General features: G+C 41.4%; 1 protein-coding gene across 1 annotated transcript in view; it reads right to left on the bottom strand.

The window, feature by feature from the left end:
• The window catches only part of ZDHHC15 (zinc finger DHHC-type palmitoyltransferase 15), a 121,282-nt gene extending 94,115 nt beyond the window's left edge, over positions 1-27,167 (bottom strand). The window contains exon 1 of the mRNA XM_071442734.1: positions 27,030-27,167. Within this exon, the coding sequence (XP_071298835.1) occupies positions 27,030-27,069 (40 nt within the window). The 5' untranslated portion in view covers positions 27,070-27,167. The remainder of the gene's footprint in view (positions 1-27,029) is intronic.
• Between the last annotated feature and the right edge of the window lie 821 nt (positions 27,168-27,988).

The following is a 27,988-nucleotide window of genomic DNA, read 5'->3' as shown; positions in this document are numbered from 1 at the left end:
GGGGTGGAGGCAGATGGGTAACTGTCTTCAGACACATCCCTGCAAAAAGGATGAGTGTTCCATGAGTAGAATGAAAAGAAAAAAGGCTGAATTTCATCACAAAACATTCAGCTGAGGCATGTAAGGAATTACCCAGCAGTTGAAGGTTAATTAACTAAATTGCCGATAGAAGGTTGGAATGGCATCACTGGGGCTTTCAAGAACAGGTGAGTTGAAAGTGCTGGAAGGAAACCAGGTGTAGGTTGGTTCTACTCACTTGGTGGGCAAAACACCTTAGGAAGCCACCCATTCTCATGTGCTGGGCCTCAGGTCACAGCAGCAGAACAGGACAGACACAGGCAGGGTACAAACCAGCACCAGACACAGCCAGAAAAGACTCAGGGACCTCTTGGGGCAGGTGCAGAGGAGGCCACGGAGATGCCCCATGGGCTGGAGCCCCTCTGCTCTGCAGCCAGGCTGGGACACCTGGGCGTGTTCAGCCTGAACAGCCTGGGAACAGCTTCTTGTGATCTTTCAGCACTTAAAGGTGGCCTTCAAGAAACATGGGGACTATAGTACTGACACCAAATTAAAAATTTAGGCTCTTAAATCTGTGGGGAAGAAAAGAATCAATTATAATTAGCTTGTGAAAATCAGCTTGATTCATGTCTGGCAGTCTTTATTCAGAACTGCCCACCTTATTCATCACTGCCCTCTCTCACTCAAAGTCACTGAATATTTAGCCAGGCATTTCTTTTGTTACTTTACCAGCACTGGGCTTTTTCCTCCCCACTTGTGTAAAATTATTAAATGAATCAGTTTCCCTTTAAGAGCTGGATGGCCCTGCCAGCTTAGCCAACACGAAGCATTTCCAAAGAAGTTTCTTGCTCATCGCAGTAAGGAACAAAATATTTTAAAACCCCAAACTTCAAAATCCCAGATGGTCTTGAAGCCCTTTTAAAATAAACTGTGTGAGTTTACAGTCAAATCTGCCCAAGAAAATCTTCTAATGGAGACTGAAAACTATAAATGCTCTCAGTTTATTAAAAAATGATTTGACACCAGCACAGACTATTTCAATTTTTTTCCTCACATTGCAGAGCTAGACACACTTTTCAAAATATTTGCTTTCAACAATGTGACAGCAGCCCCTCAAGAAGTGTTATGTATGAGCCAGTATTTGAATTTTTTTTGTTATATTTCATATTATATTGTCTGTTGAATAAGATGTTTTAAAAACATTAATGTAATATAGAATTTCAGACTCTTAATCATTTTGACAGGTTTTCTGAAACTCTTCAGAGCAACATTTGAGTAACGACCCCGTGCAATACACGGCACTGAAACGGGCAGGACTGGGGGAAGGGGAAAGCAGGGCTGGAAAGGTCTCTGCTCTAAAACACATGCATTCATTAGAAGAGAAAAATGCCTAGAAATTTGGCACTAGGAAGAGTGTTTAAATGAAGTCTGCCTGAGGGGATAGCCCTGACTTGCACTCTTACCAACGGGATGGATATCACGTGAACGTTAACGAGAATTACGTACCAGGTTAAAAATCTCCCTGGAAGAAACCACAGCCCCGTGCCACACTCTGCACCACTGCAGAGACAATGCCTTCTGCAGGGAAATGACTCCAGACCCGTGCACAGGCTACACAAACTCATCCAGGCAAGAATGGCAACAAGCTAAAACCAAAATTCACTGTATTCTGTGCTTTTGGGATGTTTGCTAAGGGTGAATTTGGTCAGCTTATTTTGAATGCTGATTATTTTACACCCTTAACTCCAGGTTTTCAGTGTGTCTTCATCCCAATTTTTTAACTTTTAGACCCACATTCAAGTCTTGCATTGCAGCTCTCTGGAGGAACTATTTAAATGCCAAAGTCCATGTGCCAGTCTATATATCCTCCCATCTGAAAAATCAAATCCACAGCTGAAACACAACATGTACTTAGTTTTCCAAACCACAATTATTCAAGAAATACTTGGGGACCAAAATAAAGTAACCTTCATTCACACTACAGAAAAATCCCGTATTGGCCTGGAGCCTTTGGTATTCATTTTCCCCCATAACTAATTTCAAATACCTATAAATAAAACATATAGTCTTTCATACAAGGATCTCATAGCTCAAACACCACAATAGGGGACATACATGGAGCTGTCAAATGGAAAGGATTTATAGTTTTTTACTCTATATCCTTTCCCTTGTAGAGAAAGTTTGAATGAAAAGGATCTCATGCTTTGCTTTACAAAACATTACAGCTAGCAAAATAAACAAAAAGTTTAACATACATTTTTAGTGTATGTTGCAATCCAAGGTCACATTCAGGAGACAATTCCCTAACAAAATACAAGTTAACCAGCCACCTTCACCCATTTTTAACCTATGATGGATATTAATATTCTGTATGAGCTGCTTCCCAAGCAAACTCAGCTCAGATTCAGCATCTGGAGGTTGATGAAATTTCACTTTTGCCCATTTTCACAGCTGCAGCAGAGCAGCCAGAGAAGGTCGAGCGATTAACCTGAGGTTGCCGAGTGAGTCAGTGCAGCAGGATTACAATCATTAGCACTCCTGGCTGCCAGGCTCAGCCCTGCTTCTTCTACTACCACATGCACAGCCCTCACCAGCTCTGGCACACAAAAATGATGGACTAGTTAGTGCCAGCACTGAGAGAAAGGGCAGTTTTCCTTGGACACAGCAGTGTCAGTCCACTCAGCCTTGATCTGTGAACACCCTGCAGCCCCAGCACAGCTCTGCCAACACATCTCACTGCTGGCCTGCCAAACCCCAGGGTTTGTGCCCTGGGCCCCTGTTGAACAGGGACTGCCTGCTGAGCCAGATGGAGAGGTGGCTGTGGAACCTGACAATTAACTGGAAAATTCAAAATCAACTCACACCTGCAGCTTGCAGCTCACTGACACTGCAGGAAGCAAGGGGAGTACAAGCAAGCCAGGCCAGAAAGGGATGGTGTACTCACCTCCTGCCCACAGCAGCACCTGGCTGCAAACACTCACCTGCAGTGCAGCTACAATGACAAACACAGCTTCACACAAAGGCTGCTTCCATGGTGGAGCAGCTCCACATCAAGATTTGGGCAATCTTACTTTCTTAAATCACGGTTTAGGTCACATACACAGCTCTGGCTGTCCCTTGCCCTGTACCACAGGGCTTTAATCAGGTTGGTGCCATCATCCTACACACAGCAGGGCAGAGGCTTTGCTCACTGAGCCACTGACAGTGCATTCACAGCTCCTGGTGACCATCACCTGCAGGCTGGAGTTTGCTCAGCTGAGTCTCTGTGGGATTACAGGCAAGGGGTCCCAGAATGTGAATCCAAAATCTCATGAAAAAATCTTCTCATAACCCAGTTCTGTACATCCAAGAACCTTGAGAGCCTTAGAACTGTCATCTTTTGTCAGATTTGTGAGTGCTTTTCTGAAACAAAACGCCAAAGCCTCTATGGGTCCCCTACTGATGGTTTGTAATATTAATCAATCACATCTCATACACTTGACTTCCTGCACAAAAACTAGAATTGGTTTCATTGCATCAATTCACATCCAAAATCCTGCAGCTGGTGTCACAGAGTGGTGGCATTTGTCATGTCACAGCACTGTGTAGGAGGCAGGTTTAACAGCCAACTTACTCTGCTCTTCAGCCAATGGCACAGGATAGAGGTAAAAGATTTGAGAACCACTGACAGATGGGAAATATATCTAACTCTGGAAAGGATAACATTTATCTGATAGCAGGGCTGAATTTATTTCAGGTTTTCCTCAGGATGTTCCAGGTACAGCTCAGAACAACACAAACCTGCAGAGATGTGAATACAGGAATCCTAAGCACTGTCTGTGTTTTTAAGTATCATCCCTGGGAATCCTGGACATCAGCAGCAAAGGGGAAGAGTCAGGAGCAGGCCAAGACAGCCAGAGGCATTGATGCTATCCCAAGGCCACTGTCTCTCTTCACTCTCACATTTACTGTCTCTTGAAATGGGACCTTTCCAGAGAGATCTTCATTCCTGCTGCTGCTCCAAGGAATATTCCAGAGAGTCAAGAACTCAAATGAATCCCAAGACAGCCAAGCAAGCACAAACAAGGGAGAATAGCTGTACTAGTTTATCACATTTTATAGTAGGATTCCTCAATAAAACTATTGAATAAACCAAATAATGCCTTTTATTTGAATACAAGTCCTTTAATCATTAAAAGAATAATAAAACAACAAAAAGAAAACGAGCACAGTGCATAGGCCATTATTGACAAGCCACATGTCCCATTTCAGTTTTGGGTTGATCTTTTAAGCCAGATAAATCTGCCACCAATTGGCAAGTACATTGAATTCCTTGGTTCCCAAGCATTCTTTAGAGTTCTTAGAATTCCAACTGCACACAGAGGGGCATGATCACATCCACAAACTCTGTGTTCTTCCCTCAGCCATCCCCTTTGGAAGGTTCTGCATGGGGAAGAGAACCAAGCACAGTCTGACCAGCAGAAGGATTGCTACAGTCAAGCAGCAACAACCAACTCTTCACCAGCTCCAGACCAAACACTCCCAGGAAGGGACCTCATTCCCAGCTAACTAAGGCCACACAGCAAAGCCCTTAGCCCTTAATTAGTATTTGGATTAGGAAGATTCTAAATCAAGTGCTTAGATGGCAATGAAAGGCAGGTGTGCATTTGTAAGAAAAGGTTCTCACAGAGGAAAACCCAAAGGTTTCTCTAAGTTGCGCAAGGAGTGGACATTTCACCCGGCCCCAGCACAGCCAATCTCCCATCTGAGGGAATGTGGGGCTCAGCCTAGCAGGAACATCAGGGACACAGGGCAGGGACAAACACCTTGCAGCCCCTGCTGGGACTGACCTGGACACATGGAAGGAGGCAGGGATGCCTGGGCTCTTTTTGGCCTAGGAAATGCCATCTGTGATGCCTTGTCCTGTCTGGGTCACCAGAACTGATGTCTTGTGAGGCCTGACCTAGAACAGAGACTAAACAGAGCTAAAGAATAAAGTAGGGATTTATTAAAAGGCCTCAATGGATCCACCTTGGGCAGCACAAGAGCCCAGCCAGGGCTATACCCAAGATAGACCCAAAATGGTCACAAAATGGACAACCAGTCACAAGGTCCTCTTATAAGACCTTTTTTATAAATTTTATAAATTCTGCTCCATTTGCATATTGGAGTTAATTGTCCAATTCCAGCTTTAGCCCATGCAGTCCCATCCTTCTTGTTTTTCTCTCTCCAGCCCACATTGTTTGTGCTCTTGGGCCTGAGATTTGGATGGTTGTCCTTGGTCCCAGGCTAGGAGAGGAATTGTTTTGTCTCCCTGCTCTGTGCACAGAGCTCACCATCCCTTAATAAGAAGCTCAAAACTACACACTAAAGCAGTACAGAGTCTGAAAAATAGAAAAGCTCAAACCTGAGGCATCATTTGCAGCTGTGAAATTCACTGAGTGGGTGAAGGAAACAGGTGGCAAACAGGAGCAAATGGTTAAAATGTTCCACTCACTGCAACACATGTGAAATCCCTTATTCCAATGGGCTGCAACAAACCTACCACTGTCAGTGCACATAAAATGGCTTGAAGAATTTTTCTTCACAAGGAAGTAAATCTGATTTTTATCTAAGCTGGCAGTAAATAGGGTCAAATATTTAACTGTTTCTGTGACAACTTCCCCACTGCTTTTCAAGTTTTAATTTTTTTTAATGATGCCAACAAGGCCAGAATGCTGCACCACTACAGATCACAAGGATGTGAAAGGTGAAGGGGGTCCATGGCAAACACCAAATGCCAAATGAAGAAAGTAAATGCTGATTGTAAAGAGCTAACAGTGGTACCAGATAGAGGAACTCAGCTTCACCAACAGTGGATTTATTGTGCATGATTTAGTCAAGTGATTTATATGGATTACACCACATTTTCCCTTTTTGTAGCTTGCCTTGGTAATCAAAAAGTCTTTTTGTAATTTACATTAATAGCTTTGCAACATTGTGGAAAATATTAAAAAAGACCTTTATATTTTTGGCACCTCCTACTTCAGAGGACTGCACACAATCAAAGCTCTTTTGAACTGTTCCAAAGGGTTTGGCAAGAATTTGAGGTACACCCAAAATGTCATGAAAGACCCTGCACAGAATCCTCAGAAAAGCTGGTCAGTGAATGTCCAGGTCAATAGTTTTCTTAGGCCTGAGTCCGCAGCACGGCCCTGCCAGCAAGAAAAAACATTACACATCCAAGGCACTTCCATTATCTTAAATCACTGGCTTTGAATAATAATAATAATAAGACACGTTATGGAAGTGTTATTTCCACAGTCAGTGCACCCCAAGTTGGGGAATACTTTCAGGCCATAAAAGGATGTCACCACAGAAGATTTCTGAATTAAATCAATTAAGAATTAGCCCACGTTGCTGCCTCAACAACACAGGAAAACAAAGCACAGCCAAGTGTAGTGCAGTGACCCAAGGATGGAACTCAAAAGCCTGAGGTTTTGATTGTATCCCTATTCTGGACAACCATGCCCTTATTTTCTTATCTGTATTTTCTTAGCCATAAAAGGATCCTAGCTCAGAACAGGGTGGAAGGAGTGAAAGGATAAAATGGAAGTTTTGTAAGCACAAAAACGTCAGTTGTTGTTAAATTTGTGTCCATGCACGGTGCAGTGCTGGTAGTGATCTGTCACTCACAGCTCAGCCTAGTGACAACTGACATAAAAACTGCCATCAAGAGTGTGATGCTGGAAAGAAAACAATAAGAGTTCTGGTGCATCTTGCCTGTCAATTCATAAAATATTACCTAATTACTGCTCCTCCAAAGAATAGCATAAAATGCTGGATGAAATGCATGGTAAGAAAGAACGGGAGGTATGTGAAGCTGAACTCACAGCCCCAAATTCCAACTAAAGACAAACTTTTTCCAAAACTTCCCATCAGGATTATGTGCTTCTATCACTTCTGTAAATGTAATTATCTTGCTTTTCTTCCACCTCTTCCCTGCTGTCTTTGTGAGCTTCAGGAAAATGTGAATCAGAACAGTATCAGCGCCAGTGCTGGGCACTAAGCACAGACACTAAAAGGCATCTGCCCATACACTGCATATTTGGAACTGTTTAACAAATTGCAAAGATATTAAAAAAAGGAGTAAGATCTATTAGTACAAGAGAATGCAAATAATAACAACTAATGTAAAATGGACCAAGAAATACCCAACAAAATTCTGGTTCCCAGAAGAACCAGTGACTTCCCACATGATTCCCAAACCAGTGAGGAGACTTTGGGGCACCAGTTCAGTTTCCTAAAGAAGGTGAACTGAGAAGAGCCACAAAGAAATGCCTTTCTGCTTTCCAAGCTGTCAGTCCCCTCACAGGGAGAAGAACAACATCTGACCTCAGAGCCCTTGCTCCTCCCTCCATGCTCTGCCAGGGCTGTCCACGCCACAGGAGGATGAGGCAGAACTTGCAGCAAATATTTGCTATCACTAAGGTACCAGGCCTACACACAACCAATGCCTACATTCTCTGGGTTAAGAACATAAAATGAGAGCTGTCATTGTTAAGCCAGAGCCAAACTTTGTTCCAAAGATATGCAAGGCCTATAGCAGCTTCTCCCAGGGCCAGGATTCAGTAACTCTAGGAGAAAGCTAGGGACGTCTAGAATTTCCCCATATACATATTTCATTTTACACACAGTGAATCATCCTAGAAAAACGCTTTCCAAACACTTTGAGACAAGCTGGATATGTGGTATTTGGATAAAGCAGTATTTGAACATCATGGAATAAGAGAAATAAAATGGATTTTTGCAGACTGACCCACAAGAAGAGTTTTTAAAAAAACCAAACCCTTCATATCTTAGAGAGGGATCTCTTTCCCTTGCGTTGAATATTAAGCAGAAAGAATCAGGAAAGAGAATAAACCTAAGTGTTTAAAAATCAAGCCACAGACACCCCTCCAGCAGGGTGACAGTGATCAGATCTGTAATTCCAGGCAGCAGATAAAAGCTGTGATGAATTAGCACCACAGACCCAGGCACTGAATTTTCCCTGGTTCTCACTGTTCTGCATCACTGGATTCCACGAGTTAGTTAAAATCTGACTACATATGAACAGGATTGACTTCCAAAATTTTGCAGCTATTAAGATACCAGTTACTGCTAACATCTGGATCAGCCCAGCTCCAGAATCCACCCAAGCCTGAGCTAATTCCATATTTAATCATGTCGATTCCAGCTTTAACAGTGACAATATGTAAACCTTGTCCACATGCTGAACAAGAAAGGGAGGCAGGAATTTATCTCTTAAAATAAAATCCCAGTGATTAATAAATCACATGTTTATATCTCTTTGGAGGAATACTTCTAATACAAAGCAATTCCAGTCAGAGCATTCCATGCCAAATCAAATACTCATATGAAAAGACAATTTCTGCCAGTTTCTATGTCAAAAAATGCTTTAAAAATTGTAAAAATGAAAGCATTTTCCCTCTTTCCATGAAAACTCAGAGTGCTGGGCACCAGGAAACAATGTTCCCACCAACCTCCAGGAAGTGAGGTGAATAATAATTCCAGAGTTATGAGAAGTAATTTGATGCATTCCACTGTGTGGAAAAAGCAAAAAAAAAAAAACCAACCCAAAATAACCCCCAAAAAAGAAGCAACTTCTTTTGATGCTGTAAAAACTTCCCTACAAAGACATCTGCATTGTGCAAAAATTCAGCTTTCTTTCCCCCTGTATTGTCCAGCTAAGGAGAAGATGCTTTCCCCTCCCAGGGGATTTGGAAAAGCTGTCAGAGCCACAATAAAAAAAAAAAAAAAGCTGTTTGTTTATTTATTTTTTAAAACTAAGAATTGTTTTCCCTTACTCTATGGAAACTGATAAAGATGACCAAGTTCCAAAGTTCAGGCAAGAAGAGGAGCAAGCAGTTGCAGAAACCCTTTAGTCAAAGTACCAAACAGAGCTAGTGGAAATTGTATTTTTCCTCCCAAGAAAACACACAAGTATTTTCCAGAAATACTAGAAAAGCTTTGAGTCAATTTGAAATTTAAACAAAGCAAACCAAACAGCCAACAACCATTTAAAAAAAGCCCAACTAAACAAACCCACAACGGCACGCAGAAACAAAAACAAGCAATGGTGAAAATAAAATGTACCATAATTGACAACCAGTGTTTTAAGTTCTATCTCCATTTATCATCCACCTTAGAAACTGCCAGCCCACATAATTTCTCACATAAATACAGATAATATTGATAAGGACAGCCTTAACAAAGAATATGTAAGGTTTAGAGGGTTTTCAATGAGGAAGTCAGATCCAGCCCCACATGCCAGTGAAGTAAAGGGCTCTGGAAATACACATTATGTTGTTTAGAGTACCTCCATCTCAGGTACACAATTTACCTGAAATCTTATTTTTCCATTTAAAGTTTCATAGCCCCCTGGTTAAACTCTCTTGTCCATGCTTTATTTTACAACAACAGCACCAGTATATAACATTTGGTGAGCCATTCCCAAATAGCTCCTCTGGCTTTGGGGAACTGGAAAGAGGTGCAAACCCTTCCTGGTTTTTTAGGGTTTTTTAAACCAAAGCATGTAATTCTCTTGAAAAAGCATCTCCTGGTTCTCAGACAACCTTCACCAGTCATGGGGAACCTGAGCTATTTCAAAGTTTGCCTTTGCTCTCCAAGAATGAAGGAATCTGATAACACAGCTCCAGCCTATTCTTTATCTGCTAGCTTGTCCCTGCTTCTCAGTGTTTTTTTCTACCCATTTTTCCTCCACTACGGCAACTTTGACTTTATAAACTCCATTTTGATATCAAAAGTAGATATCATACTCAAAAGTTAAATTGCAGGATGAGCACCCAAATAGTGAACATTAAGTTCCTGACAAAATTATCTCATTGAGACAAATTTGGACTTTTTAACCAAAGCAACTCTGAAGAGAGAACCTGGCAAAATATTCAACTGAGAAACATCAGAAGTCTCATCATTAAAAAAATTTTAAAATATTCTGTTGCCTGACTAATTTAGAATCCTCTAGAAAAAAACTCCACCATGCCATAAGTTCCACTGCATGAAACACGAGCCACATTGAGTCAGTCCTGGCAAAATCTGCAGGAAATGCCAAGAATGAGTTTTGATGGAAACCTTGTTTAACAGAATTACTGCGAACACTGGTGAGAACTCTAATGGTACAGAGCAAGGAGGCCAAACAGAGTTAGAAAATGCTATTGTCTGCTCTCCATTGAGGGGCTTCAGAATGTGCTGCAGCAGCAGAGTCAGCAGCTGTGCTGAAATCTTCATTTCAGAAGGACAACCAGCAAAGAGAGCTGGCATCTTCCTCTGAGGGGGAAAAGCCACCTGGAAATGACACCCACAAGAAGGAGACCTTTCCTTTACAGATGCCACATCTCTTCCAGGTGTGTTCCTGCTCTCCTGGCTGCCCAGGGCAGCTGAGGTGCAGCCAGGTGGGTGTTTTTCACATCTGTGCAGACAGAACAACTCTGACCCTTCCAATGGAGCAGGAAGTTTTTTAGTCTGCTCTCCCCAGCTGTACACAATGCACAGGCACTGTCCAGAGAAGGGACACGTGTCAGATTGTACATCAGAGCAGCTCCAAGGTCCAGCCAGCCTATCTCAATCATTGTGTTAATTGGAACATGTACATCACACTTCCCTTCCAGCCTCAACCTATTTTCCACTCCAAGTTGTAATCCTCAACAGGCTTCTCTTTCATGAGCTTCCTCTGCCTGTTCTGAAACCTCTCAAGTTTGGAGCACCCACAGTGTTCTTTGGCAAGTTCTACAGGTCTGCTCCTCATCCCCTGAAGACCTTCCCTTGCTCCCCTCTGAGTGAGCCCCAACAGCTTCACAAGATACCCCTCAGTTCTTGTATCAGAAGTAATAAACATCTGACCCACTCTGTGCCTTTGAGACTGTGCAAAAATCCACCATTTCATTTGCTTCCTTCCAGACTGAAGGCCTTACTCATTTCTAACACTGAATTGGCTCCACCTATAATTTTTTCACCTTTTTTGTCCTTCCCCATTACATATTCACTTTTATGTCCTTTTAGAGACACAGGTAGCACACAAGAAGCAGGCGAGTCAGATTTCCTAATCCAGTATTGCCAATGCACAAAAATCCCCAGCTGGATTTTCTAATCCAATACTACCAATGCACAATTTCCTTTCTTCCTCCTGCTGTTGCCAGGGACTAAGGAGATCTTCCCTTGGAACTGTTGTCATCACCCCCAAGATTTTCCCTCACATTTTATATGTGAAGGCACTATTGTCATTTCCCCACATGCATAAGATGTGCAACATTTACTTAAACTGGATTACATCAACCATTTCATAGCTAAATCAGTCTCAAAGTATTTCTGATTTTAAGGACAGGGATCATCTGGGGTGATTGAGTATATTTTTAGAAAGATACTATAATGAATTAATCCAGAGGGAGAATACATTATTACAGGAGGATATTCAATTCCTATTACTAGTAGAAAAATACATCACAATACAAACTTCCAAGTGTTCTCCAAAGTTCATTGCTGTATTTCAAAAGGAAGTCAGCTGCAACTCCCCACTGAGCACACAGAGCTTGTTTTCAGTGGAACACTTAAAACAGTGGCACAGGAAACTGAAGCACAAAGTTTTGAGTCCCTCTACCCTACACTCCCTAAGGCAGTCAAATGAGCCTTGTAACTAATCCCAAATGGAGCTGCTCTGTGGGGCTGGAATGTCCCTCTCACCTCTCATGAGAGCTCAGAGCCAGAACCAGAGCTTCCCTCACTCCACCTTTACCCAACACAGGGAATTGTCAGCTTTTCTGCAAAGCAGAACAGCTTCAATGGGTGAGGAACCATTCTCCTGCTTTTCCCATGTTCCAGGTACAAGAGTGAGGAACAGAAGCTTTTCCTGTTTTACTTACAAGGAAGACACCAGGGTTACCAAAGCAGGTTATCCATGGTTAACTCTTAAATGTTCTCTCAGCACAGCTATAGGTCAAAACCAGCATCTCACACCATTTTTTGTCTCAAGTTGCTAGAAAGGAATTTAGGCTTCTGTTGAAAATATTTGAATGTATCTGAATTTTACACAGCTCCTCAGTTTCACAGTACAGAACCTGCAGTGTGGAACACTTGGCTCTGAGGGACTTGCCTGTGCTGGAAGTTTCCAGGGGTTCAAGGGAAGATCAAACAAGATAGTGAAAGAAATTCAGAGGGGTTTAAGGCACAATCAGTTTGCAGCAGTTCTTGAATTCAGAATTCTTGGGAGAAAGTTTGGGAAAACATCCCTAAAATAATATTGTAATATTTTTCCCTAGGCTTATCACGAGGTAAAATGAGGTCCTATTCTATAAGGCCTCACACCTTATCTAGAGTAATTAATTCCTGTGTCAGCAGCAAGGCAGACAAAAAATATAGATAAATAAATAATCCTGTGCCATTTCCATCCCCAAGCAGGCAGTGCAGCCTGGAAGATGTTTGGTGTTCAAGTCCTGCAGCTGATTGGTTGGACCAGCCTGCACAGTTATCTGCTGCTGATTACACAAAGGCCTTGGAATGTCCAGGTTGCCCTCCCAACCTCCTCCAACAGTTCTGTGTCTTACAGGACCAGGCAGGTTATTTGTTCATGCCTCACTTTCCCCACTGGGATAAGCTTCCACCTTTACAGCAGCCATGCATTAAAATAAAAGTTGCAATCATAACACACAATCCATTTCCTACAGCTATTAAAAGAGAAGGATGTCTTTTCTCCTTGTGTTATTCTGGATTCTTCTTTACCAACTCAAAAGCCCAAGCCATGTGGTAGCAGCTGTGCCTTGAGTGCACACCTGTGCTCGAGCTGGAGTGGGGAAGGTTCAGTAAGGATTAGACTGTAGGTGCCAGAACATCTCATTCATTCCAGAAATATCTCACAGTTTTAATATTTCCCCCCATTTCCCCCTGCACTGGTTTGTGCTTTACCCAGAACACAGATCAGAAGGACAAAGCATTTTCTGGAGAGCACCGCAAGAGTTTCCATGGATCTCTGTTGATCCTGGACCTGTGTTTGCAGAGCTCTATTGATTCAGGACAAAAATAGGTCTCTGGCTGGGCACTGTGGCTTTCCATGGATATCTGCTCATCAGCAGGCCAAAGCAAACTGCACTAGCAGAGAAAAAACACCGTGCTGGGGAATCAGACAACACCAAGCTTGGAAAGGACTGCGGCCTCAGGGACAGCAGGGGCAAGTGCATTTAAGGAATACTCTCAGGACGGCATCTCTGACTCTCTCCTTGTCTACTCATGACTTGAAATACAATAAAATAAGAAAATTGTACATGCAGGACACAGAGAGAAGAACCTGCCAACCTGCAGAAGAGTTCAGGACAGCACAAGTCAAACAGGCCACTAAGGATTCTTTTTGTATAGCCCAGCAGCACTTCACTGTGATTGTGGTGCTGGGCTGTACAAAAAGTGGTGATTCCCTGGCTGTAGTTGCTCTTGCAAGGACACACATTGCTGGAGTACTCTCCACAGTTAGGCAGTCTGAAGTGTGGGATCTCCCCCAAATTTCATCCTGTGACACCAGTGCTGCTTGCCATAATCTAGCACTGGCTTTAAACCACTGACTTGAGCTTCAATCCCTCCCCAGGCAGTTCCCACCTTGTTCCCATCCCTTCTTTGTCAAAGCAATGCCCTGCAGTTCCTCCTCCAACTCAGTGCTCAGCCAATGCCCGAGCCTGGTTCTAAGAATGCTGTGCTGTTACAGACATTATCATTCAAACTAAAGATATTCCCCAAGCTATCTGCAGGTAATTATTTATGACCCTAATCCCTGATCCATCCATCTTTTCATCCCCAGAATCATCAGTAAGGTCTGGAAAGAGCAGCATCCTCTCAAATGGCAACATGCAGAAGCTGAGCAAAAACCCCAGGCTTTTTTTTTTTTTTTTTTAATAGGACTATGAATGCTAAATCTTACAACATTTCAAGTTAGGTAACTATTTTACCTCAAATTGTATTTTTGATTCTTGTACTTAATCATTGTATAGATTTCCTGAGTGTTCAACAGCTGGACAAAGCGCTGAGGGATTTTTCAGCATTAAATATGTGTGAGATACAATTTCCTTCTACCCCCTTTTGTCTTTATCAATCCATCAAAATGAAGTCATGCAGTATCTAATCTAAGTTTAGCTGCTCTCAAAACCCTTCACTAGAAGACATTAGTCACACTAAGATGCCCTCTCTGTAAAATCCATGGGCACTTCCATTCTCTCCAGGAGTGATAATGCATCACCTGCATGAGTGAAGTAAGAAGCATTCCCTGATAAGAACAAAACCTTTAATAGGATGCAGTTTTCCAGAAGTGGAAAAAAGCTTTCTTCCAAAAACCCCTCAATGTACAACCAAGAGCAAGTTTCAATATCTAGAGCAACTTGCAACAGGAAGTTGTGGAATGCAGAATTCATAATTTCTACATCTTCCTTGAAAATCTTTCTAAATTCAATTGCTTTGCTAAAAGAGACAGAAAGGAGGTTGAGTATTTCTCATCATGAAATTTAAATCAAACAGGAGTCTTGGTTTTGGACAAAGATGAAGAAAAATAGGGTGTTCATTGAAGGACAGAATGCACTGACTGAACTTGCAAGAAAACCAGATGGCACCTCCATTCCTGTCAAGTGGAACATTGTGTTATAGAATCACCCAATGGTTTGGGTTGGAAGGGACTTTAAAGATCATCCAGTTCCAACCCCCTGCCATGGACAGGGATGCCATTCTCCAGCTCACGTTACTCAGGGCCCCATCCAACCCAGCCTTGAGCACTTCCTGGGATGGGGAACCCACAACCTCTCTGAGTAACAACTAAAAACCCCCCTGCTAGAATGAAAACTGCAAGGTTATAAATGCTTCTCATTATCTACAGAGGAGCTCAGGCCAAACCCCAGCGTTCCACCTCCTCTACCAAAGGCAGCTGGTTCAAATCCAAACGCAGACTCACAAACTGAGCATGTTTTAACAGCCAGCTTGGCATGTGACATCACCTTGGAACACAAACATCCTTCAATTAATGCAAGCTCTCCTACAGAAGAGGTTTAAAGCAGAAGTATTTTATATGCATTATCTCATCCTGTTCCAATAATTGTGATGATGCTCCATCATGGAATCCAAGCAAGGAATCCCTCAGCAGCACTGCTGAAGGCAGCAGTGCCTGGGCTGTGGGAGCACTTTGGGGCCCAGTCTAGAATTGCACCCCTGCTGTGCTACTCCTGTAGAATGGAACAAAAGACAGACTTGGGCCAAAGAAATTATCATCCAAGTACTCTAATTCCTATTTTGCATTTGTGGGAAGTGATTCACTTGTAATCACTCAGTGTTAAAAACACAAAGTGGGATTCAGCCAAGCACATGGCTTAATTCACCAGGGCTTGCAAGATACTGTGAGAGCCTCTAATAAGGAATTTCTAAGGAGGACAAGAGATTAAAGCAAAAGCTTTAAGACTGTCAAAATGCAACAGTTGCCATTTGCTTCCACACAGCTCTACTTGGGAAACAGAACCTGAGCCAGAGCTGTAATGGCTCACACAGTGCAGTTTTTTCAAAAGCCATTAGAGCCTTAGAAATCCCTTCATGGTTATTTCACACGACTGGAAAACTTCCATGCCAGAAAAACATTCTGCTCACCAGCCTGAGGTAGGGGAGGCTCCTCTGTAATTGGGCTGGTGACCAGTTCTTCTCAAGGAAAGACTTTTGCTTTGTTATTTGAAACTGCTTCCTTCTCCTTCCTTGAGGGTAAGGAGCAAATTTATCATGTGAGCAGCCTGGGCAAAAAGCAAATGCACAGCAGTGCAGTAGCAGATCAGAGGGGAGTTTTCCATCCAGCTTTCAGAGACCACTTATTGAACAGCTGTTGGGAAAACTGCTATGGATTTTTTATTATTTTAAAAAGCTCTGTTAAATAAGAGACAAAAATTACATTGAGCAGGTGTCAGGGGTACTTACAAATATTTCTTCCATTTTAGATTCCTTTCAAAAAGGATGCAGTTACCTTCATGGTACAGAAAGAAAGGTCATGCCCATATTTTAAAAGTTGTTTACAAAATTCTTCTTTAAATGTATATTTGCTCCCAATTCCAACGTCACCTACAGTCAAGTAAGTTTTAAGAAGTTCTATGTTCATTGCAATCTCTTATCCTGGTGGCATCATGTTCTGATGCAGATCAAAACTGACACCTGTGATGATCCAGCTCTTATATTGTACCCTTAAATCACATTTAGCCATTCATGTCCCCTTAAAAAAAAAAACAAACAAAAAAAAGCAGTAAGAGTGCTGAACAAATTTAAAGAGCTGCTAAACTCCCATCAACCTGCAATGTGCCCTAAGTTTAAAAGAAATAAACTAAATCTGCTCCTTTCCTTATTTTCTCAGTTCAGTAGGGTTCTTGCATGGAGCTCATGAATGAAAGAACCAAAACAGTGAAAGAAGTTGCAAAACTTGGAAATCCAGATTACACTGAAGCCTTAAGAGATTCCTCCACATCTGGATTAGCTCCCAAACTCCTAGATGCTTATTTTAATTGAAGCATGATGAGTTTATTCTTTTTTTCTCACACTGCTCTCATCAGAAAACATTTCTTAATCTCTTCATTTTCAAACAACATTATGAGGTAAAGAATCAGATCCTTTAAGTTCAACCCGTTGTGATGTCTTGTGTGTGTATATATATAGGTATACATATATTTCATATTCCTCTTGCAACTCCAGCCCAGAGTTTCTCAGCAATTCATCCAAATCATGGAAAGTTCAGGGGGAAATGGGTTCATGGTGCATTTCCAGGCAGCTCATTCATCTCCCGAGCCCGGCCGGACAGAGGTGGGGCCATCCCCGGCTCCTGCAGCGCTAGGTGGCACCCGAGCACTCGGCTCTTCTGAGCCTGCACAGCGCCCTGCTCATCCTCCTCTCCAAACACAGCCACCTGAATTTTAGTCGGGTCCAAAATGGCGATTTTTAATTCTTTACGTGGGAATGTGTCCTAGAAAATACCATCTAATATAGTACTGCCTCATTATAAAGAAAAATTTAAAGCGTTCTTCTGTTCTACATAGGCAAACATTAGTTATTATATATATATATATATATATATTTTTTTTTTTTTTTTTAATTAGAACAAGCAGTTTCATTCACTGCAAGCAACTTAAGAACAGCTTTTAAACTACAGGGAAAATTCTATGCCATGTTTCTTTTCTTGGTGCCACTAACCAGTCAAGGAAATGTTGTGATTAATTTCTGGAAATCTGATTGCCCTTGTAAACACTGGACAAGTCAACAGAGTTGATGGCAAGCAAAGATTCAGCTGCCCTGAAACAACAAGGTCTTTGTGTGTTCTGCCAAACAAATTGGCATGCACCTATTTCCAGAGCTGCTGGGATGCAAGGAGGCTCTGTTATCTCTAGACAGCACACTGATAAGGAAATCCAGCCTACAAGCAATTAAATGATATGGTCAAAACCACAGAGGAAATCTGTGTCAGAGCTAGGATGTGAAGCTATTCCAGGTCAGTGACTTACAGGAGCTAAGAACTTGCTCCAAAGTTCTCACATCCAACTGGGAACAAGCAAATTCCCTTCAGGACTCACACAGAGCATCCAAGGGTTTTAAATGCTGGAGCTAGTTCTGAACAGGATGCCATGACCCACCTGCAGCCCATCCCATACAACCAATATTCTCCTTTTCTGCAGCAATGACAGAACAGGGTGCTCTAGCCAGTCTTTGAATTGTTGCCATGAAACTTTACAATGGCACAGAAAAGGCAAGACCAAGACAACAAACACATTTTAGGTGCATTCCATACCACTGAAAGAAGAAAGGCTCCCAGAAGACAAACACAAAGCTATTTTATGGTGGTATTATGAAAAGCAAGACCAGTAGAAAACAGATGGCTTTAGGAAACTGACAAATTGGAAGGAAAAAAAGAGTTATACAACCAAAAAGCAAATGTGCTATGGCTTTATTTAAAATAATAAAGAGCAGAGAGGTCCAGGCCTTGCTAAAGTTTAAATCAAACAATTGAAACTGATTTTTCAAACCCTTGTTAGTTACACCAGGGCACATGAAGTCAGAATTGGACCCAAAGTGCCCAATCTCTCACCTTATCAACAAGTTAGCAGGTGGTCAAGACAGTCCAGCTGCAGAACAGGCTCACATTTTCAGTGACCTAACACACACTAATCTTTCACTTCTGCAGACCTGGATTCAAAACCTCAGATCATGAACTAAAATTAGCCTGCTGGTTTCGTTCTGGTCCCCATTGGTGCACAAAAGCACCATAAAAAGTGTCATGACTGGCAATCCCCAAGCCAGTCCCAGCTCTGGAAGAGCAGGAAATGTTGTAAGTTAGGACTGAAGCACATTGGCACAGCTGTGTTTGGAATTTTATACTCTCTACCCACACTCTGCTTGCCAAAGCCAAATGGTTTTTTCTCCTTGATTTCTGCAAGTGTCACATTTATGCTAAAAAAAATAAAGCAAGGAAAGAAAAGAACTGCAGGATGAATCACTGCAGTCACTGATTCCCACTGTGCATCTGTGGTGAAGGCAGTGATACTGCATGGGATAGAAATTTGCACAGAGTTTGTTTACAATAAGTAGATGTGGTTTGGTTGTTTTGGATTCTTTTTCTTTAGCATAGTAAATGCCTTCTTTTTGTCCCATAACAATGGTGCAGACTGCTAGGCTGGGCTTGTAACTTTGGAACTCAACCACTGTAAAGACAGAAGATGCTCCCCCTGAAGTGACTGTCCCAGCTCAACTGACCAATGACCCAAGCTGGAAACATGCTTCAATTTATTAACACAAAATATTCACAGTTACCCATGACAGTTCACTGGACAAACTCCAGCCACATAAACCAAGGATAATCAGCCACAGGTCAATAAGGAAAAAACCCATCCAACTCCTGGGACCAAGATAACATCATGTATTCACACTGCATCCCAGATTCATGAGTTAGACTCTAAAGGAAGGACTCCTGAGCTATGTCCTATCCCTCTAAAACCTTTTATTACTGACACAGGTTTGTGGTAAGTAAAATTTCTCAGTGGAATCACAAAACTCCCAGCCAAAGGTGGCAATGAAAAACAAGATCTTCAGTAACCCAGCAGGGTCACAGAAATATAAACAGCTTTGGGCAGCTATGACATCTTTAAGATGGCAAATAAGGGGACACACTAGACTGAGTTAAAAGGGAATAAGGAGGACTCAACAGATTTGAGCTTAATGAATTGTTCTGTTTGATAATTGTGGGCCATAAACCACATGGCTTCACCACATCACAGCATTAAATGGGACTGGCTGTAATCAACCAAAGCAGGACCATCACTTGCCAGCAAAAACACAAACCCCAGATAACAGTAGCAGCAGGAATTGCTGTTAATCCCAGGAAACACTTTTCCCCTTTTGCCAAAGCAGCCCTTCTCCACCAGAGCAATTCTCACTCCGAGGCCAAGGTGGTGCTCAAATATAGTAACAACCTCTGGTAGCATCCACCTGCTTCAACTCCACCCCTCCCCATGTCCTCCAGAGGGACAAGAACCAAGAAAACACCTCCTCTTTTCCTTGCCCCAGGAGGACTTGGTACAAAGGAGCTCATCCACACAGCTGCAAATGTAAAAATGCACAGAGATTCAGAATTCCTCATTCCATGAATTTAGCCACTCACCCAGAGAGCAGATTTCCTAAACACACATCACGTTCTTTGTCTCAGCTGTACTTTGAGAACAGCCTCTAGTTAAGACTTGTCAGCTTCTGGATAAACATGGCAACCACTCCAACTGAGTTCTGGGTCCTCACTCCCCTGGTTTTGGTCTGTACATCCATCACCAGAGCTGGCTTCAAACACAACCATAAGGAACCTGACATTTCCCCCCCTTTTTAGTGTGAATACACCAAGTAGTCCTTGCTAATGGGGTGGACTTCACTGTTTTTCTATCTTGTAGGCTCAATGCCTCTAGAAACTCCCTCCTCAGGAAGGGGAAACCCCAAGGTGGACCCAGGACTGCAGAGCAGAAAGAGAGCAGTTCTGTTTCTGCAGCAACAAGCCCCCAGGAATAAATATGAAATACAACCTGAAACTAGCCACACCATCAAGATGTTCAAGCTGTGCATTTGCAACAAGCTCACTGCTCCCATTGCTCACAGAGAACATGGAAATCAAAGCATGCTCTCTGTGGATTGAGCAGGGCAGTAGAAGGTGATCCTCTGTGGCCCAATGTAAGTGGGCATGGGAACACTTGGGTTCTCAAATGTTTACAAGGCAAGAGTCAAGAGATTTTCCTTTTTTTTTAATAAAACTTGCAATGATAAAAATGGTCAATCCCCTTCTTGAAAGTTCAGTTTTTATTTCATGTTCCCAGTTGCTACTGATGTTGGTGCAATACAGAAATATGTAAACCAACAAAGCCTCCAAGGGCAGAGGCCAGAGAGTCCAGCTGATTTCCTAATTGGACAATGAAACAAAAATCTCACATAAAAAGCCCTGAATATACACAACATAACCAAAAACCAGAGACTCATATTTATAAAAATTATTTTAGTTTACAAGGCAGGAAAGCCTTCCTGGTAGCAGCTCCCTCCTCAGCCACCTCAGTGCACAACAGTTTGAGCTGAGAAGTTTTTGGCTAATTCCCACCACTCTACCTCAAGTGCTTACACAGGTGGGAGCTGCCAAACCTGGCACTTCTGCAGGCAGCTGTGGCAGGAAAAAAAAAATATCCTCAGACTACAGCCCAAAAGCAAAGTAAGGAAGAAAGGAAAAAATCAATTGACTTCTGCTACCAAGTAAAAACTTTACAGCTGTTTTAAAAGGTTCTGAGCTACCAATTTGCTTTTCTATCACAGCAGTTATTAGGCACTCCTGGCTTTCATGACCATTTTCTGCTCCAACCATTTGTGTAATACAAAAGGAACATAGGGCAAGCACAATGTGTTTAATTAGAAATGCTGTTTGCTAAGCATTCAGAGGAAGTTACAGAATAGTGTGTTCCACCATAATGGTGTTTATTCTAATGAAATTTAAAAGTGTCTTTAAAATAGGTTTTGCCTCCTTTATATGACATAAACATGTTGTTCATGGTAATTACAGCTGATTCACACAATAAAGCAGCTACCAGAAAACTAAAACAGAGACACATGAACAAATCAGCACAGGGTAAAGTGGGTTATGAACCTTTAGGGTGCATCACCTGTGCTGTGGGAACATCATGTAAATGTTTTCATCCCATGGTAAATTAAAAGTAGCTGATCCTTACTGAAAGAACTGTTGAAAGAATTCCTGCTCCTTTGCCAGCAAGTGCTCTAGCTTTGAGCAGATGTGGTCAGAGTGCATGAGACCCAGGCCTGGCAAGAACTACAAATCAAGATACAGCCATTAAGCAAGAAGCAAACACCAGCCCTGCTTAAAACATTGCAAAGCTATCACAGGCTTCAGTGAAAACACAATTTTTCCTGCTCTTTCTGGGTTTGTTTCTTAGAAACTACCTGTTCAAAATGCTTAGAGAAGCAACCTGGCCCTTGAGTCAACTATTTAGTGGTTACAACAGAGATTTTAGAAACTGTTCTGACAGTGCTTCAACTCACACTGTTCCTTTACAAACATCTTTACATTGGCAGCATTATCTGGCAGCTCCTGAGACCTCTGCTCCATAGGATTTGCTCTTTTAAGAGAAACAAACACATCCATAGCTCAAAAGGCAAAGTCAAGAGCGGGTTGTGTGTACACAGAGGCATGGATGAGTTTGCAGGAGTTCCTAGGGAACTCTGACATACAATATAAAGAACTATACTGAGCAAGAGAATGATCTGAATCTTCCTAGATTACCCATTAATTCCTCATATATGTAACATTTTGGATAATAGCAGTAACACTTAAAAGAATGAAGAATTCCATCTGTAAGCTTGGGATTGTGTCTAATAAACTTAAACACAAAGGCTCTGGAACAAACCAGCTGATAACTCAACCAGAGTATTATCCACTATTGATCCAAGAACTGAGCTGAAATTTGGAAATTTGAGTTATTGCAGTTTGAATGGAAAATATTTGAGCTTCCACAGCTGTGATTTCAGATTTCAAAATAAGTGTCAGATATTCCCTTTATCGTCTCAGAAGTAGCTTATGGTGACATTAGGCCTCATGTCCTTCAAAACACAGCAATTTATCAACAAAAAATGCAACCCAAAAAAATAAATCACTTCTTGATCTGAGCCACATTATTTAAGCCTTTAATGCCTGAATGTGTCTGGCATTTCAATAAAGGTATTAGTCATAATAAAATACCAATTCATTCATTTTCATAGCTACAATGATTTATTTTTTTTTAGATTTCAGATATCCATTTTTAAAAAACAGCTCAGTTTTCGCATGGGCATAAGTCTCCAGTTAGTGCCTGCATCTAATGCCAATTTGACAACTCAGATCTGGAATTTATCTTCTCATGTATCATAAGCTGGGTTAGGATCAAGTGTTAAAAGATAAAATTGCACAAAGATAGTTTCCAACTTTCATTCTCCTCATTAAAGACAATTTCTTTTCACTTCTCCAGGAAATAATTAGGATTCACTGAGGAACTCAATGGTCTCCTGAGGGCATCTTTGGTCTCTCTTTCCTGATCTTGCTCTGGAAGTCCAAATAAACTTGTGTGATTCTGTCCAGCCATTGAACTGAGACATCTTATAAATCTGAATCAAATATATCAAGTCAGTTTTGCATTATTTGGGCTTGACCACTTTGGCCTCCTCCCTTTGGAAATCCCTCCATTACCAAGAAGGCTCAATTCATGTTCCATCACATTGAAGTCCTTTTTCTTTCTTAGCCCTTTGCCATGGCTGAGCTCCCTGACTGGAAGCTCAGCCCCCAAGGCAGCCCCATCCATGGCAGGCTGGGAGTTTTGCTCACATCACACAATTTGATCCAATTGCCTTGGCTGAGCACGAGCCCCAGGACAAGGTCTGTCCTCAACTCCTGATCACTGACACGTCCCTGAGGAGGAAAAGGAATCCAGGGCTCCTCCCTCAGCTGCTCAGGCTGAACACCCTGTCCCCAGGCCTGGCCAAAAGCATCCCAGCCCTCCACAACCCTCTGCACCAGGCTCAGCTTCACTCAAAGGAAAAATCAATAATGGAGAACAAAATTCTAACAAAAGTATTATTTTAAGTGCTTGAGAAAGTGAGAATCTCTTTAGCTGTCAGCTCAATTATTCTGTTAAGAATTAATTTGTTGATATTTCCACAACTCTGGCTTTCCAAAGACCACACAAGTGGGGTGGGAGAAAGAAAAAGGGGGAAAGGTTTTGTTTTGTTTTCTTGAGAGATCAATTAGAGTAGGGCTCAACAATTGGGAAATATAGAGTGTATAAGGACTACTGCAAAGTGACAACCATTAACATGTTATTCTATAGAACTCTTAGACGCTGGGAATATTTTCCAGCTGAAATCCATCCAAGTTTTCTCCTATCCAATGCTCCATGTTTAGTCCAGGAACATTAATGATGAAAATCTAGACAGCGTTACACAGTGTGAACTATTAGATGTACACTGATGATACCTGATTTCATATTGCCTTTGGCTGAGCCACTCCACAGAATTTAAATGAGCTGAATTCTGGCCTGCATCTGCTGTTGAATGAGTAAACAGTAAATCAAACTTAAGACTTCATTACAGAGCTGAAAGTCTGTTTTCCTCCAGACCTGGTGTACCACATGATGCAATCAAACATTATTATCTGTCAAGCATCCAAAAATGAACTAAATGACTCATAAAAGCAATAAATAAGACACAGTCTCTGCCCCTGTAATTCTTTACATTGTAAAATTAAAGCAAGACTCCCAGAAAGCCCAAATCCTGAGGAATTAAGTCCTACAATGGAAAGGGAGGACATGGGTTATACACCATGATAAAGCAGTTTTCCCTAGATGAAGGTGCCTCTCCTCTCTCATTTTCAGTGTCACCTACACGTCCATGGGGTGGTTGTAGGACACTCCTGAGTGCAGATGGGGCTGTTGGGTTTGTCAGTCCATGGGTATTGCCAGCAAATGGTGCTGGACCTCCCCCAGCTGCTGCTCACTCACAAACAACTCAAAACAGTCGAGCTCCTGGATCTTTAAAACACCAAAAATCCTAGTTCAGTGCAGCAATAACCAAAGATCCCAACTCAGCAGGCATCCATCCCTCTGATTTACAAACCAGCCTAACAAAATCTTGGCTCAGGAAGAGGGGGGAGAATCCTCCTGCACCCCAGCAAGCCCAGGCCAGGCAGCAGCTGCTCCCAAGAGCTTTTGCAGAGGCAGAGCAGGTTTCAATGACACATTTAAACATCCAAACACAGCTGGGCATGTCCAAGACCATAAACAGGATAAAAATATTCAATAATTACCAAAATTTCCATTACAGTTATTTACATTTTGCAATTTGATACTAAGCCTGTTTATTTGAAATATTCATCAATTATTTCTTCTTATTAGGAAGGTCTAGTAGTCATAACAAAAATGCTTTTGCATTTTGTTCATGAAGACTTGCTAAAATTACCTACTTTTAAGTGAAATTATTTGGTCAACACCAGGCACAAAGCTCCAAATTTCAGCTTTGGTTATGACAGTCAAGGAGTCCTACAGTGACAGTGGAACCTGAGCCTGCTGGTAGTGACCTTTTAAAATGAAATTACATCTTCAGCACCTGGCAAGTAAATTGTGTTTTAAACAGCTCATGGTACCAAGGAAGAGTATTGATAACCACTTTGAAACAGAATCAGATACAACTTTGCACTGCATTTTATGAACTCTGAAACCTTCACTACTGCCAAGTCATTTTTATATGGACAGACATTTAAAAACATTGGAAGTCAGACAGCTTTAAATATTCTTCATCCAGAGCTCATATGGGGAATGAGAAGAACTGTTAATTTTTATCTTACCTCCATTTTTCCAATGCTGCCAAACCCCTCCTCTGCTGTAACCTACCTGCAATCTTAGTCTGGGACAAAACCTGAGGTCCTGAAGCACTTTCCACCATCATGCAGGTGTGCCTGTAAGAGGTGCTATTCTTTTGGGATCCCACAACCAAAGAGTCACTAAAATCTATCTACAGGCAGAAATCTTCCAAAATGCTGGTTTGGAATACATTTACCTTAGGAATACTCAACATTATAAAATGACAGTCTTATAATAAAAGGTGCCCACCAAGCTTAGATCAAATATATGCTTTTTTAAATGTCAATAAAACCTGAAAAAGCTTGAGAGGCTTTGATGAATTTTCTTTCCAGACTTTTACCAAATGGATTTTCCTCAATGGATGTAGAAAGTCCTTGAATCACAAAGTATCAAATCAATATTTTCATGCTAGCAAACAGAATAAAGAAATATCATTATTCCTTTATGCTGTTTGCTAACATGAAAATATTGATTTGGTACTTTGTGATATAAAACACATCGATTCATAATATTGGTTCTATTCCTAATATCATAAGGAATAAACCTGTTCATAAGACACTGATATCTTGATTGATATTACATTATTTCAATATACAGGTAGTAACAAAAATGTTACTCTTTTACTCAGACTGTTGCCATGGTATTTGTCACTAGAAGGAAAACAAGGAAAAGTTTGCAGCAGTTTTCCTTTCAGATGCAATAACCACAAGGCCAGTCTACCTTGGGACAAGAAACACCTTATTCCATTAGCAGCCCACAAAATTCCTCCAGAATCAGGCCTTCAGTATTCTCTGCTACCTGTATTCTTTCAATTTTTATTTTAAAGTAACTATTCCACACTACTGGGCCCAGTGGTTCAAACTGATGGAATAAAATAATAATATAAAATGCAACAAATCCAAATATTGGCTGTGTTTTCACACAAGTGATCTACATTTATTGGCCCTTAGTGGGACAATCCTTTAAGGCCCCCAGAGACAACTGGATTTGTGCCCCCTCTTGGATAATTTACACAGAACCCAATCAGTTGAACAATTAACACAGGAACACCCAACACTGGCATTGAGCAGATCCCCAGCCAAGAGAAAACCCACACAATGAAAGGTGTGCAAAGGCTGTGCAGCCCCATGTGAGTGAGTTACACATGAAATGAAGGCTCAGTGCCACGTTTAGAAGTGTGCATGGTTTATTACAGGAATACCCAACACTGGCATTGAGCAGATCCTCAGCCAAGAGAAAACCCACACAATGAAAGGTGTGCAAAGGCTGTGCAGCCCCATGTGAGTGAGTTACACATGAAATGAAGGCTCAGTGCCATGTTTAGAAGTGTGCATGGTTTATTACATCAAACAGGCTGCAAAAATGCACAGAGCTGGGCTGGCTGAGGTTGAGAGCAGCACCAAGCGCCCTTGGACTCTGCCTGCCTTGAGAAATCAGTTCTTGCTGTAAAATACCAGACTTTGGCACATTTGGGAGAATGACATCACCCAAAGCAGCCTGCCAGAAATGTTACTTTCACATTTCTTCACCAAGAAGATTTCCTTTCACCACACATTTTAATTTTTTTCATTATTAGTCAATCGTTCAAAAACCTCAATGTTCCAAGTATTTGCTACAGATGAGCAGCTTTTAACACAAGCAAATGACTGTGCCTTTTAAAAATGTTGTGTTAATGTACCTTTTCTCCTGGTTCTTTTTAGGAGATTTATATCTGCAACATGTGAGCTAAAGTAATACAAATTGCTGTGCTTACCATACTGAAATGATATTTTGTGCTTTAGATTTATCCCTATTCCACTGAATAACACTCCATTTTATGAAATTATGTCTGCCTGCTTAGTGAGCTGTAGATAATCCACTGGAAATACTAAATTAAATAATAAGATAAACCAGGCAAACCAGAATATTTTCTCATTTTCAAGAAAACTTTTTAAAGGTGACAAGTGTAAGTAATGCATTCCACTCCTCCAAATAGTGTAAATAAACAACAAAAACCACTCAGCTGCAGGAATTACAGTTCTTTCACTGAAATATTCAAGATAAGCTCCTTCTTTTAGCAGTTCTGATGAAAGTTTTACAATTTACCTTGGTGGAAGCCACAGCTGAAGTACACAGGAGCTTTCATCCAGTGCTCATTAGTCTCAGGTGTTTCTCCTTTCTCTGCCAGGGTTATAGAGTCAACACCCAGCTCCTTGCTGCAAAAATTGTGTCTTCATTGCTAGGGTTGAACCTAAATAGGAAAATTCCATTATAGCTCACGCTGTAAACATTGGGATCCTTTCCCTCCTGAAAAAAGGGGATCAACTGCAGCATGTTCAAGGCAGGTGGATAAATTAAAAGCTGTCTGTGCAACCCAATGGCATTTCTTTGGTGCAAAGGAATGTTCTGTATCCATCTTTTGTAGCTTTTGTTATTAAACAAATGACTAGAAATACTATTGAAATTCAGATGCCTTTTGTTGGCAGAAGCTGAGCCAGTCCTAAATATGAAGCATTTTGTCTGGTACAGAAAATAAAGCAGCTTCCAGACAAGAATCCAGTGATATCAAGAGGGAAGACAAGAGAATTCAACACAGTCTTCTAATTTAATAATCCAGTTCTAGAATGTCTTCAAAACTTTGTCACCAAAACTGTCATACTTCACATAAACATATACATGCTCAATAGGTACACAGTATTTTTTTAAAGACACACCTGTGAAAGAACCACAATTCTTTGGGTTTTCTTAATGCTTCCACAATGATTTTTTAACTATAGATTGATAACTTTAGAAAAAAGCAGGGCAGATAATGAATGCAGTTGGTTTGATTTGCTTGTGAAGTAACTCATAGCTAATGTTCTCCAAGAGCAGGTTGCAGTGCTTATGTAAGAAACACTAAAATAAGTTACTTCTTAGTTATTTTTTGTTACAGTAAATTAAGAACCCCAAATTTGTGCTGAACTGCCATCCATAACCACATTTTCACCTAAACCTTAAGAAGCTTCCAGAGTTATTTTGGATTATAAGTGAGGGAGAACAAGGTTTTAAGCCTAATTTCATGATTC

The sequence above is a fragment of the Agelaius tricolor genome, unplaced genomic scaffold (genome assembly GCF_023055355.1).
Source record: "Agelaius tricolor isolate 1412-34295 unplaced genomic scaffold, bAgeTri1.0.p SCAF_17, whole genome shotgun sequence".
Classification (NCBI taxonomy): Eukaryota; Metazoa; Chordata; class Aves; order Passeriformes; family Icteridae; genus Agelaius; species Agelaius tricolor.
This window is presented reverse-complemented; position numbering and strand designations above follow the sequence as displayed.